The sequence below is a fragment of the Anopheles bellator genome, chromosome 2 (assembly GCF_943735745.2).
Source record: "Anopheles bellator chromosome 2, idAnoBellAS_SP24_06.2, whole genome shotgun sequence".
NCBI classification, from domain to species: Eukaryota; Metazoa; Arthropoda; class Insecta; order Diptera; family Culicidae; genus Anopheles; species Anopheles bellator.
In genome coordinates this window covers 36,527,310-36,542,103 of record NC_071286.1, presented here as the reverse complement: position 1 = coordinate 36,542,103, position 14,794 = coordinate 36,527,310, and the positions used below count along the sequence as shown (strand labels likewise).

The 14,794-nt window shown below is 52.8% G+C and overlaps 1 protein-coding gene across 1 annotated transcript in view; it reads left to right on the top strand.

Annotated features, from left to right (window-relative positions):
- The window catches only part of LOC131207480 (AF4/FMR2 family member lilli), a 92,283-nt gene extending 77,870 nt beyond the window's left edge, over positions 1–14,413 (top strand). The window contains exons 8-11 of the mRNA XM_058200094.1: positions 1,560–2,993; positions 3,213–4,539; positions 4,633–5,180; positions 14,398–14,413. Coding sequence (XP_058056077.1) covers positions 1,560–2,993; positions 3,213–4,539; positions 4,633–5,180; positions 14,398–14,413 — 3,325 coding nt within the window. The remainder of the gene's footprint in view (positions 1–1,559; positions 2,994–3,212; positions 4,540–4,632; positions 5,181–14,397) is intronic.
- Positions 14,414–14,794: the final 381 nt, after the last annotated feature.

Genomic DNA, 14,794 nt, shown 5'->3' with positions numbered 1-14,794 from the left:
GTCCTTGCACCACACAGACCATGGCAGCGCGGCGCAACACATGTCGTTGCAAGGAAGACCCTTTCCATGCACACATACACGCGGGCCCTTTTGCTAGGCCGCCGTCCCGAGGCGGAGTGGCTCTTGTTTTCTGGCAGGCGAAAATTTTTACACCAAACGGTGAACGTCCCACGGCGGCATGTGTGGGTGGCGGTGGAAGCCCACTTAAAGGGCGACACACCCACGCCACCCACCCAGCCAGCCACCCGCACTGCATCAAGGGGAAAAAAATAGCCGCCTGAAGATGCGGAAGATGCTGGCGTTGGCGAGATCCTGTGGCCGGGCCCGGGAACAGGGGGTGTCCCACTCGTCTCCGGGCCCCTCAAGGACATGGTGGAGGTGGCTGGGAGCAAATGGGTGAAGGCGCAAACACACATCCCGACCGACCGAGTGTGTGCCTGTGTGTGCGTTTCTGGGGAAGGATTTTTCTGTCGCCGACGGAAAATTAATGAAAAATCACGTTTGCTGAGGTCTTCGTTTTTCGTTTTCCCCCCATTGTTGTTGTTGTTGTTCCGGGCTTCCAGCTTCTAGCTCCTCCACCCCACTCGGTGAGCTCCCCTTTTCCTTCCGATGATCCGGCATCCGAAGTCATGTGAAGGACCGTCATTTTTTGGGTGCTGTTAATGCTCCTTGGTGGAATGCTCTCCTGGGGCAGGGACTCCTGGGGCCCCACGATGCCTTCCCAAACCTACCCCCTACCCCTAGCCGGACCGAATTCCGTTTGATGTTTGAAGCCCTTTTCGACGACATCGTCGACCGGCAGGCAGAAGAATCGTCGAAGGATTTGGGTGTCATTCTTTTGAGGTCCTCGAGTCGGCGAGACGAGCAACGGCAAGAAGCTACACGTCTCGAGCTCGCAACCCAACCCAAGGACACCACGTAACGGTGGTTTTGGGTATTTTTAAAATGGACAATGTTTCGCTATGGTCCACTGTGGCTGGCATACTAATTGTAGCTTGCGTACAGTTTGCGTTTACAATTGAAAAAGGATGCCTATCATAGCCACTTCTCTAATCTTATGGCTACCAGTACTCTAGATGGAACACCTGAAGAAGGTGTGACTTTCATGTCACTCAAAACTCTGGTAAATCAGGATGAAGCAGTAAATTGTCCAACGGAATCTCTTAACTCACTGAATTCACCAGGACCGTCTCCACATAATGTGAAGTTGAAGGTAGTGGAGCTAAGATTATCCTTTAGACTTAGAAGATTAGACAACATGGTCAAAGCCGACATTTTGAATCATAAAATAAAAGGTAAGATGATGACGCATGTTTAAAGCGCCTGAAATAGTAATGGGAGCTCAAGACAGCTTCGACGACCCCAAACGAACCGAAATTGAAAGAAAAAACACTTCCAGAAGCGAAGCAACGCTCATAAAGGATACATCTAGTATAAAAAGACATTTTTTCAGGTCACCGTTCTTGAAGATTCTGGGCGAGAATTCTGGGTTTTTGGCATTTCGATCCTCGTTTGAAGCGATCACCACTCACTCACTGCTTTCCCCCGTCCTTCCGCAGGGCGAAACCACGCCTGTCGCCGATCGGTGGCCGCAAGACGTACACGGAGGACGGTCTGCAGAACGCGCTCCAGGACATCCTGAGCGGTCGGCTCGGGACACGGCGGGCCGCGGTGCAGTACGGCATCCCGCGCTCGACGCTCCGCAACAAGGTCTACAAGCTGGCGCTCGGCTACAAGCGGGGCGGCGGCTCGCTGCTCGAGGACGACGACGACAAGGACTCGCAGGACGAGGGCGAAAGCGCCGGGAGCGCCGACCTGCTGGACAAGCTGCCGCAGGCCGTGCTGGCGGACATGTTTCTCAAGATGTACGGCGGGGCCGCGCCCGTCCCGCGGCTCCACGAGCCCAGCCCGACCCCGTCCACGCCGCCCACGCAGCGGGGCACCCCGGAGCTGGGCGGGCCGTCGCTGGAGGCGCTCGCGTCCCTGAAGCACCCACACGCACTGCCCGGCCGCCCACAGGCCCCCGTCAGCGTCGGGCCGGCTCAGGCTCCGGCGGCCCCCTCGCCGCTGGCCGCTGCCGCCGATTCCACGCTGCTCGACCCGGGGCTCCTGTTGCAGGTCCAGCGGATGCTGCAGGTGACGGCGACGGCGCAGACGCAAGTGTCGGGCGAAACGCAGCAGGTCCTTGCGGAGCTGCCCGATCTGTTGCGCAAGCTGATCGAGCAGCAACAGCAGCTCGCGGACCAGATCAAGAAGGTGAGCGGGGTGGGGGCCCACGGCCCCTCGCCCGGGCCCTCCCCGCCGATCGTGGCCCCCGCGGCCTCGTCGACGCCACTGCCGCCCGCCGCCCTGAGTAACCGATCGCCGCTCGACGGCACGCTGGCCATGGCGCGGTCCCCGTCCCTGAGCGCGGCCCTGAACGGAGCCCCCGCCGCCCACCACCCGCACCCGCATCCGGGTGTCGTCGACCCCTGCTACCTGCCGTTCCTGCAGCAGCTGCAGCAGGGCACCAGCCGCAAGCTGCGCACCCTCTCGGGCGGGACACCCGACCCCCCCACCGCCGCCACCACCGCGGCCACCACCACCCCGACCAGCACCACCACCGGGCCCGCCTCGCTGGCGTCGTCGATCGACCTGAACGACGGCTCGGGCGACGACCCGCAGTCCGTGATCCTGAAGATTCCGTCCTACGGTCGTGCCGGCGCCCCGCACCCTCCTCCACCAACGGTCCCTGGCGCCGCTGCCGCTCCCCTACCGGGTACCTCTCCCCCCGGGACGAAGAACGGAGAGCACCACCACCACCACCACCTGACCAGCCCGTCGCCACCGACGGCGGCGGCCGCCGCCGTCCTCAGCAGCCTCGTCGGCGTGGCGGCGACTCCGTCACCCCGCAACCTGCACCTACACCCCGCCACCAGCCCGCAGGCGCCTGCGGCCGTGGGGACGCCCCCTTCGGGTGCCTCCGGCCCGCCCTCATCGCTCGCCTCGTCCCTGTCCTCCTCGTTGTCCCCGTTGTCGGGAACTCATCAACACCACCACCTCCCACACCAACACCACCTCCCACACCACCACCACCACCCTCTGCTCGCCGGCTCTTCACCACCCACCCCGATGAGCCTGCGGAGCACCATCAAACCCCCGCTCGATTCCCCGCCCGGAGCCCTCGGTCACAGCCCTCACTCGGCCGCCACCTCCAGCAGCAGCACTACCCCCGCCGCCACCACCACCACCAATGCCACCAGCAACAAGTCGATGCTCTCCGTGCACGAGGTCATCGCCCGGAGCATCAGCAAAAACTTCCAGCAACACCAGCAACAGCAACAGCAACAGCAGCAACAACAGCAACAGCAACAACATCAACAGCAGCAAATGGCCGAGGGCCTCCTGAAGCAGCAGATGGAGGCGATACAGAAGCGGCCGAGCATTTCGGTGATCAAGACGCTCGGGGACATCTCGCACTTCGGGAGCGGCGGGAATGCGGCGGTCGCGGCCGCGGCCGCTGCCGCCGCAGCCGCCGCAGCCGCCGGCCTCGGGTCGGTGGGTGGCGCAGCGCAACTGGCGGCCGCTGCAGCAGCCGCCGCAGCCGCCAACAACGGGAACGGCAATGGGAACGGCAACAACACCGGAACGGGGGGTAAGGGTACGAGGCCGAAGCGGGGCAAGTACCGGAACTACGACCGCGACAGCCTGGTGGAGGCGGTGAAGGCGGTGCAGCGGGGCGAGATGTCCGTGCACCGGGCGGGCAGCTACTACGGCGTCCCGCACTCGACCCTCGAGTACAAGGTGAAGGAGCGGCACCTGATGCGGCCCCGCAAGCGCGAACCGAAACCGCAGCCCGGGTTGGACGACCACCACCCGGCCAGTCACCATCCGGCCCACCACCCCCCCAGCCACCACCGGCTGGGAGGGAGTGGCGGCGGCGGATCTTCGAAGGCAGCCGCCGACGGCACCGGTGGCGGTTCCGGGCTGCGGGGTCTCGACAAGGCCAAGGGCGGTGCCCTCGGCCTGAAGGGGGTGCCCGCCACCAAGAACCACCTCCAGCAGCAGCAGCAGTCTGGGGGTCCGCGAGAGGGCGGCCAGTTTGCGGGCGGCTCACCGAACGGGGGCCTCAAGATGCCGCAGATGTTCGATCCTGCCCAGCTCCCCGCGTACGCCAGCGCGTCCAGCTTCTTCTGGCCGCACGCGGCCGCCGCAGCCGCCGCCGGCTTTGGCGCGCTGCCCGACTTTGGGCGCGCCGCCGCCGCCGCCGGCGGCCAACCGGGCCCGGGAGCCGAAGCGGCCGCCGCGGGTCTCTTTGCGTCGCCGACGTCGCTGATGCAGCGGTTCCAGCAGGAGGTGGGGGGCAACCCGACCCTGTCCCCGGACGGGGCGGGCCGCCCGCACCTGGCGGCCGGGAAGTCCTCGGGCGGCGCCCTCCCGAAGGGCAGCAGCGTCCGGGAGATGGCGGAGCAGCTGTACGATGGGAGCAACACGAACGGCGGCTCCTTCCTGGACGACATCATCCGCCACAGCCTGGACAAGAAGCCGAGCGATGTGGGGGTGGGTCTCGTGGGTGCGGGGGGTCACCATCATCACCAGCAGGCGGCGGCGGCGCACCACCAACACCACCAGCAGCACCATCTTCAACATCAGCACCACCACCACCATGGGGCCCTCTTCGACCAGCTGCTGAAGGGCGCGGCGAACCTGAGGTCCTCGGGCGGCGGCGGCGATGACTCGTCGTCGGTCGTAAGGGGCTCGAAGCGGGCCAGTTCCCCCTTCCACCCGGACGCGGCCCTCGTCAAGCGCGAGCGGGCCAGCCCGGGCGCCTCGTCCACCTCGTCCACCGGCAGCAGCAGCAAGCCGGGCTCGTTGGCCCTCAGCAACCCCGACCTGCACCACCTCCCGACGGCGGCGGCGGCGGCGGCCGGCGTCGCCGCCGCCAGCACGCCCGAGCAGCTGCTCCTGGCCAAGAACGTCGAGAGCCTGATGAAGCTGCGCGAGAACCTCTCGTCGATGTCCGTGGCGCACCTTCAGCAGCAGCGGACCGCGATGGAGGAACTCAACGGCGGCGGTGGCGGCGGTGCCAACTCGGACGGTGGCGATTCGGAGCCGGAAACGAGGCACTCACTGCATCAGCCCCATCACCACAGCCTGCGACACAGTCTCAGCTTCAGCCAGCATCACCACCACCACCAACAGCAACCACATCAGCAACAGCAACAGCAACAGCAACAACAACAGCGAGGACAGCTCACCGGAGACGACAGCTCATAGGAGCGGCTGGCACGGCCGCGGCGGCACTGCATCTGCTAGAGGGAGAGAGAGAGAGAGAGGTGCAGAAGCCGCCGCCGCCCCCCACACACACCCACACGCCGAGGGGCCGAGGGCGGCCGCGGACATCATCGGACGGACACACCCAGATGGAGAATCGCATAGTTCAAATATTATTCTTATACATTAACTCTATCCAACTCGTAGTCAAAAGAGAGAGAGAGAGAGAGAGCGAGCGAGCGAGAGGGAGAACCCGTGGCCAGGGAGAGAGGGGGGGGCGGCGAGGGGTGACCAGAAAATATGCCGCTAACAGAGAGAGAGAAGTGTTAACAATTTTATCCATTTAAGTCACGGGCCACGGCCACCGAGGAGGCTGAGCAAAACTGCTGCAGCCACACACCCACAGGGGGATGAGAGAAGGGAGGGGAGCTGTAGTAGGCGCGGCAGTATATACGGGACACAAAAGCGCATTGCAACCGACGACGACGACAGCAAGATGAAGAAGAAGAAGCGGAAGAGCAACTTTACTATTTTCCTTACGACACAGAGAAAGAGAGAGAGAGAGAGAGAGAAGGGCAGGAAGAGAAAGAGACATAAAACAAGCAACCAATCCTATCGTCATCATCATCATCAGCTAACTAACGAACAAATCCCCACACTCCACTTCACAGATCGAATCGAGAGAGAGAGAGAGAGAGAGAGAACGAGAGCATCTCTCCCTCTTTCCCTCTCTCTCTCTGCCGGAAGAGAGTGAGAAGGATGTCGAAAATTGAAAATCGAAAGCTAAAGAGAAGAAAACGGTTTTCCAACCAACAAGCGAAATAGAGAGAATGGGAAAAAAGGGACAAAGAGAAACGGGAAAAAGGGGGAAAATCGCGTCAAAACCCCAAAACACAAGAGGAAGAGAGAGAGAGAAGATGTTTTTTGACAATCGACAAATAGGCTTCTGTGTGAACAAGACTCGCACACACCCACAAACAACCCACGAACCACACAAACACACATGACCACACACTAACCTACGAACACGTGAGGCAAAAAGGAACAAATCGAAAGAGTATCATCAATAACCGTCATCAACCATCATCACCAAACACCACCACAAAGAGGCACACAGAGGAGGTGCAAAAGAAAAACAAAGCAAACAGTCCGAACAAACAATAGAGTACAGTGACCGCCGAAATGAGAAGCGCGCAATAATCAGAGAACAAACGAAGACACCACCACCATCGCATCCACCACCGTAGCCAATAGAGAGAGCCACCAGCAATAGGCACCATGCAATAGAAAGAGAGAGCGAGAGAGAAGGTGAGAGGGAGGGAGATCACAAAAGGGAGATCGAACACGTGTGTGCCAGTTTAAAAAAAAACACTAGAATCCTTATCCCGCCAACCCTCCCTCCCAGCACCCCAATACCCCCAACACAAACCGATTTTCGATCCCCCTCCCCACACACATTTTTGGACAACTTTTTTCGGTCCAAAGGACAGGCCGGAAGTCCTGGCTACATACACAGTCACACGTACACACAGTTCAAGAGCTTGCCATGCCATAGGGTGGGGGGCCGACGGAGGCCAGCATTTACAGGCAGAGAGACACACGCCGCGATCCTTTTAATCGTGCATTTTTGGCATTTGTTCGGCATAAGTTTACGTTAGCGGATCGAGTGAAGCTAAACACGAAACACACACATTCCACTACTAATCGAACGCGGTGCGCGCGTGCGACAGAGAGAGAGAGAGGGAGAGGGAGCGAGTAAAGAGTAAAACTAAATACCTAAATGTTGTGGCTATATCAAAAACTGAAGAAAAAAAAACAAATTCCAAAGTATTACCATTTCGGGCTAGACGGGGAACTAGAGAAACTACTGAAGTACTACTCTCTCTATTTGGTGTTCAAAATTCTATCATTCCGTAACGAAGGGGGGGGCGAAGCCCCGGAAGCAGGATCGTGTACGTATATCAACCCGGTGGTCGCTCCAGTCGCTCCGTGGAACAGTTTATCAAAACCGGAAAACAGTAAAACCAGAACGGCAACGGTACATATTTATATATTATACATTCTACGGCGAAAGGCGCCCGTTTGGATCCAAAAGCGCACTCGACCGAGAGCGCCAGAGTCAGATCGGAGCGATCGGGTGATCTTCAAAAATTGATACCAAAAGTATATAGTAAAGCAAGCAAAAAAGAAAACAAAACCTAAATCACACTCTATGTTTCGACGTTTTTACATTTAACTCTGAGCGATATTGTAGGCGGTAGGCGTAGGACGAGGCGGCCGATTGAACGATGTTGTGTACATTCTTATCGAAATTTATCTATACACAAACACCCTAACAGGCAGCAAGCAAAACGAGCAAGAGCAACAAACAAAACAAAAAAAAAGTATCTAAAGTCTAACTCGATGTTTTTAGGCATAAGTAACACCGGCGACCGGCGAAATTGAACTGCTAGGAATCAAAAAACAAACTGTGGTCCCAAACCGAACCGACATATTCTAGAGCAAACGCAAATCCAGCGGAAGAAGGCGCCAGGGAGCGACCGCCCGAGTGTCGTCCCGTCCAGATCTACAAACTCCTTGAAACCTAGCCCACCCCCTACGATCGATCTTGCACCCAATCTCTCTAGCAGCAGTAGCAGCAGCAGAACCCCCCGGAGATCACTCGCGGAGCGCGAAAACACGGCCAGTCACAGCGCAGAGTAGCATGTGTAGCCCCTCACTACCGCACACTAGAAACGACTCGAAATCCAAGCTCCTCCGCCATTTGGAAGCCGGTCGAAATCAGAGGGCGAGAGAGAGAGAAAAAACCATAAGCTAGAAATATATATTATATGTGTGTGTCTTCACGTCGCGTATACCTCAAACGATTAACAAAAAACAAAAAAGCAGAAAACAACATAAACAAGTGGAAAATTAATGTAAACGTTGGTAACAGGACAACGGCTGGGTAGGGCTGGGAAACCGACTCGCAGCTGAGGCAGTAGGAAAACTAGGAAGCAAAACAAAAGGCAAAACAATATCAAAACTTAGAGAGAGAGAGTGGTGCAACACAGAAGACAAGCGCGCGCGAGCGGCTGCCACCGACACCGACCACCAGGGGGAGCTTTGTTGTTTGGTTTTCAAAGTATAGGTTCCCGGAGAGTTTTCGTCTTGCTTTCGCTATTCAACTCCCGCTGTTCAAGTTTCTTGTTGGAGTTCTTTGTTTATTCTTTTGATTCTTTCTTTTGTTATCTTTTTTGTTGTTCATTTTATAACTGTTTTTCTTTCGTTTGTTTCGAAACTGAAACGAAACGTTCGACCAACCCTTTTTTGAGTTTGAGAATTTTTATATAATTTTTTTTTTTATTTCCTGATCGTTCCATTTGCCCGATTCTTCAGCACCCTTCGGAGTCGCTCGCAGCGTGCAATTTCGCGATGAATGTTTGATGGTATGGAACCGGACAAGTAAAGTGAAGGAGAGAGAACGAAAGGACGAAAAAATATATATTTATACACTATCTGTGATTGATAATCCAAAATTTTGATGTATATTTTTCTCTAATAAAACGCAAGAAGAAATTTAAAATTTAGAAGCTAACCACTGAAACAAGAAGAAGAAGCAGCAGAACAGCGGCGGAGCGGTTCCGCCAGAGTCCGATCCGGCAGAAGCGACCACAAGGAAAAGGGCCACGGAAAGTGTAAAACAAAAAAAAACTAGCAAAAATGTGTGTAAAGGTGGAAAACTTGGGAAAATCAGCCCAAGGGGTTAGGTTTTTACGATGAAAGGAAAGAGTTGGAACGAGACAAAACACAAAGCGTTCGCTTCTTCGTTCTGTCCCACTGTGTTGAACGTGTTGGACGCGTCTTTCGACCAAAGCAAGAAAGAGATTTCGTTATTACCAATTAAGCCCGGAAACGAGAAGCGAGAAACCGGAACAAAGGAAAATGTAAGAAGCAAAAAACACACACCTCTTAAAACGCTAAAGAGATGGGTGATCTTATTTTAAGGCAAAATTTTCCAACGTTTCAACTAGCTGCATGGGCTCTGGGCGTGAAAGCGGCAGAGGATACGTGATAGGTTTTTGTGCTTCAATTTTAGTGCTAGTGGAAAACCAGCAAAACGAGCGCGTGAGACACATATATAGGGAAACGTGGAAGCGATAGAACGAGAGAGAGAGAGAGCGCGCGACTGTGAGAATGCGCAAGGAATAAAGTAGATGCGTGGTGGTGTAAAGATAATGATAAAGAAAACTTATAATATTGAAATGCAGTGGAGGAAGATTATTGAGACGATAAAAAAAATGGTGGAAAGCCAGCGAAGGTGTTGGGGAACGTACGCGTAAGCGGTAGTGAATGTTGAAGGTAACAAAAAGTGCAATTAGAACGATATAAACCGTAACATATTCGTTATTTATATTGAAAACCGAAAAAGCTAAGCAAAAGAAAATGCATACAAAAAACATATAAACGCGAAAATACTGGAAAATTGATGATAAGAAAACGGATGATGATGAAACACACACAAGTACACCCGAGGGAGTACCAGATTCAAAAGAAGAACAACAAAACACACACACAGAAACACACGAACACACACGCAGACACACAAACGTAAACACGGACAGTGCACGAATCAGTGTGGTAGGTGAAGTAAATTTAAATATATAGGAAAAATTATTTAATTCTATATTTACACGTGAGACAAACAAACAAAAAGTGAAACAAAAAGGCGTAACACGGCGAACGGACGACAGGCGCCGAAGGACGATGAGTAGAACGGCAGCAGCCCCCGGTGTGCGCGTCCGTATCAGAACCTTTTTTGTGGTTTCATACAGCGGCCGGAGGCGGCGCACTCTGTCCTGGTCGCGATCTGGAGAAAAAGAAAGTATAAAAAGGAAACCGTCGAATAAAGGGGCGAAAAAATATTGGAAAACCCCCAACCGTTTTTTCGTGGCGCGCCCGGCCAACACGGGATTACACCATCGCGAAACGGGAGCCGGTAAGCTCCGAGGCGCGAATATCTATGTTGAACCGTTTTTTGGAGAGATACAAGATTGAACCTTGAACGAACGCTCCTAAACGGACGAAAACTCTCTATTAGGGGGGAGGGAAAGACGACCAACCACCAAGTCACCGAGGTGTCCTGTTAGAAATGTCCCGTTTTAGTTCTCTTCGTTGTTTTTCATCTTTATTTTGTTACACGACCGTTTTCAATTTTCGTACCATCCCACATCCTTGCCGCGTTCGATCACCACCCGCGATCCCTGATCCCCGTGTCCCTTTTATCCCCGTGAAGTGCTCCCTTCTCCTTGTTTTACTTTTGGTTACGAGAAAGTTACAAAAACACATATGGAACATAAGGAACTTAAAAAGAATGCCCTTGTGTAGGGTGGCGGGCAATAGTAGCATGAGGCGCCCGCCGTCGGCGATCATTTGACGATCGCGGGCGGCGGCGCTGCCCGATCGGTCTAGTAACGCAAAACAAATAGCTAGTGCAATGTTTTTTTTTTATTGTTTTATTAGTGCGAGACATGAACGAACCAACCATGTTTTCCTTTTATCTGTGCTTTAAGTGAACAAAATCAAAAATAACTTTTAAGGAACGATTGAAAAACAAAAACACGTGTGTGAGACGAACCGATACGAACCGCGCGTATCGACGGGAGAAGTAGAGCAGAAAATACGACAGTATCGAAACGGAAGAGCAAAACACGGAGCCAAAAAGCGAAAAAAATACGAAGCGAGTTCGATGCACGGCCAACACGGAGAGAGCGAGAGAGAAAGAGAAAGATTAACGGAACATAAAATGAAATCTACAAAATGAGACATCTTTTGAAACCGCATTCATGCAAAGCAACAGCAAACCCACACAGATAGATATGATCCAATGTCCTTGATCCTTGATTGATTGGTTATTTCGTTTATAGTTTTCGCTTTGTACATCACGACTCAGTTCCCCCTATTAACAGTCCAACGATTTAACAGATGACCAATAGAAATGGAGACAGACAGAGAAAGAGAGAGAGTGAGAAAGAGTCACAATCAGAGCAGAGTACCCAATAGGCAGAAACGTTCGAACAAGTTATTGTTTGGCAACGGTTTCGCAAAACAGGATTTCGGCCACTACGTACCACCAATACTGAAACAACTTCAAACCCGGAAAACGGGAAACAGGAAACAGCAAGAACAGCTCACACAAACACAACACACACACACACACAAACACAAACAACAACACAACATACGGATCTTTTTCGGAATGTTTTATCGCACTTTCGCCTGGTTTTGTTCTACGTTAGGCCACATCCCGGGGTTTCGATCCTTTCCACTGGGCGCAATTGGTTAAATTTGGAAATTTGGAAAAAAAAAAAGATATAGAGCCAACGAAATCACACGAAACCGGAAGGCCACCGAGACACAGGTTACCGAAACAACAACCACAACAGCAATAGAACAACAGCAAGAGGTTGCACGACGACGCGCGAGAGTTGCTTCGACAGAAGAGAAAGAGAGGAACAAAATAGCACCACATCATCACATCAATCCCATCATGACCGCCAATCTACCGCAAAAGGACACAAACACACTAATAGCTACCACCCCGTTCATACACAACAACCGAACAACAATATCTCCACAACTACAAACTTCCCCGTAAACCAGCCTATGCCGACAGTCGATTGGCACGGTGATACACCGTCGGTCCTTCAGCAGCAGCAGCGCAACAACACGCAGACACGCGGTGTATCACGGTACAAAACAAACAACAAACAAACGAAACCAACCCACACACAGATATAAACGCACAGCACAGCAAACAATAGTAGAGGAAAATGGAACGATACAGCTACAATAGAACCGAACATGAGGGGGGTCCATGGCGCTCCCCAGGTCCCACCCTGGGGAGATGTGGGTCCCCCAAAAGCAAACAATAGCAGCACTGATAAAATGGATAAAATTTACAACACACTCAACAACCACAACATCAACCACAACACTTCAAGCTCCCAGTTACGGTAACAATTATTATTGCTACAGGGCCGTAAGGAACGCGCAACTTAACAACAGCCCCTCAACCACACACACCCACAGAAGTGGCCCAAGTCGCCGCCCCGTAATAAACAATAGAACCGGAAGCAGCGCGAGCCTCGGAGCCGGTGCGCGGTGCAGCGCCCGGCCGTCGGAGCTCGCGCCATCATCACGTTATTATTAAACACTACAGCTCACACCACCACACAACAGCATAACTGCATGAATGCAGCATAACAATAACAATTTGTACAATAGCCAGGGTCACTGGATAAGCCACACAGCCAGCCACAATCTTATCCCACAGTTGTTCACGTTCACCCCACTTCACACACCATACGAACGGTGCGCGTGATCCTCGCGATCGCGCGCACACTTAGTGTTTAAATTTTGTTACAGTTCTCTTACTCTAAATGCAGTAATAATTACACCGTAATCGTAACAGTGACAGCGTATAAAATAGATGCAAAGAAAAACAAAACACAAAAAAAGGAAAAACAGAAAGTAATAAGAATCCCCACGGACCCCCACGGTTTCGCAGAATCCAGCAGAAACACATCAATAACACACACAAACACACACTTACGTACACCAGTGATGATGATCCTCTAGCCGGCAGTTGAAGGATTGAAGAAGCAGCAGCAGCCAAGCGAACAAGCGACCTAACCAGCAAGCGATCACATTCAATTCTCAATACACCCCAATTGCCAGTCTTACAATAGTTACAATAGTAAACAATAAGAGAGCATCTCCAATCTGTAAAACCAATGTAAAAACCAAACCCTGCGAAACAGCAAACTATAGCCAACCAGCGATCGGATGTTCCCCCGTGGGCGGGAATGAAACAGGACGATGGGGAAGGGACGAGCCCATCGCACACGAAAACCGCGCTGTTCTTGTCGGCGGGGGACCATTCGATGCCACCCACACAATAGCAGCAGCACTGGCTGCTAGCAACAATAGAAGCAGCCACAACTGTCTCCAAACACAGGATAGAATTAATTCACAACGCAACACACACGCAGCAGCAAGCAAATCTTAAATACGAATGCAGAGCGAGCGAGAGATAGAGAGAGAGAGAGCGCGAGTGTTTGTGAAGCGAAAACATACATAATAGAATCGAACAATAGAGTTTAACGACAAATGGAAAATACCAATAGCCAACCAATCCTATTCACGTTCAACAACCACACACTAACACTAACACAAACTTACATCACACACCACAGCGCATACAGACAACTCTAGCGGCTTACCGAAGGAATCGAATTGGATCATAGTAAACACCCGCAGAAAAGGCACCGAAGTCGAGCCGAACGTGTTTGCAATCAAAGTAGCGCACATTGGAGAGAAAGAGAGCGAGAAAGAGAGAGAGAGAGAGTGCATAAAGATGTCAAATGAATGCGCGTAAATCAAACAGGCAAACAACAAACAAAAAGGAGGCCCCCAAATACGACGAGCGCGAAGAAGACAGACAGTGAAAAATAGGAGCAAAGTGCAACTTGCTAGAAGCTCCCCGTTACAAGGCCGTCACATTTTCGCTTTTACGTGGCCACACGCTCTCAAACACACATACACATAGACACGGTAACGATCCGCGTGCTTCCACCCGGGCGTTCCGGTTCCGGCAGCGTGGCTCCCGCATTCTTCATTCCGCCCGCTTTTTTGGCCGGGCCTTTTCGGTTCGCTTTTACACTCCTCCCCGCCCTGGGGAGGGAGAGGGATAAGAAGGATGCCGTTGTCAAAGGCGGTAGGCGGTTATATTTTAGTTTAAGTTTTATCTACGAAAAATACGAATTAATAGATTAAAAAAAGAACAGGCCAGCTAGAATGCGGACGGTAGTAGGAGAGCGCCCCAAACACGGGCACAGTAGAGCAGCAAGCGGTAAACGAGGCAAAAGCGGAACTTGTTTGTTGTAGGCGTAAGGCTAGTTGAGTAGTGTATAACTGGAATAGCGGACACGGACAGCAGAGTACCCCCCCCAAAACACGCGCTTGCCGAGCAGCGGTGGCAGTTGTTGTATAGTGATTTATTTTTATTTTATTGTACTCGTCTCCAAACTCTACTGTACTGTGTAGTCTAGTATTGTTTCCGAATTTTTTTTAAACCACGTTCATGCTTCTTGCTAACACTAGTAGCGCCTACGGTTAAGTTGTATCCGGCTCCACGTGCGCGCGCGCACGCATGGAGACCGATCGGATGGGGTTCTACGAACAACGCCGGTTTTGCTGTAACCCATCCAAATCAGGATAAGATAAGAACAAGGTGAGGTGAGAATAAGCAGACGACCACACGACGGGAAGTGGGAAGGACCACCAGAGAGGATGGCTGCCTAGCGAATAGACATTAGTACATTAGAAAGAGCATTGGGCAAACGCAGCATCCCCCAACATACGGCATACGAAACCCACTCTGTACAATCGAACTAAGAAATAACAGAACAAAGCTCATCAACAAACTCACACGCTGTACGGCACACTGTGGCACAATGGCACTTTATTTCGAGCGAAAGAACCACACAGCATTTCTTCA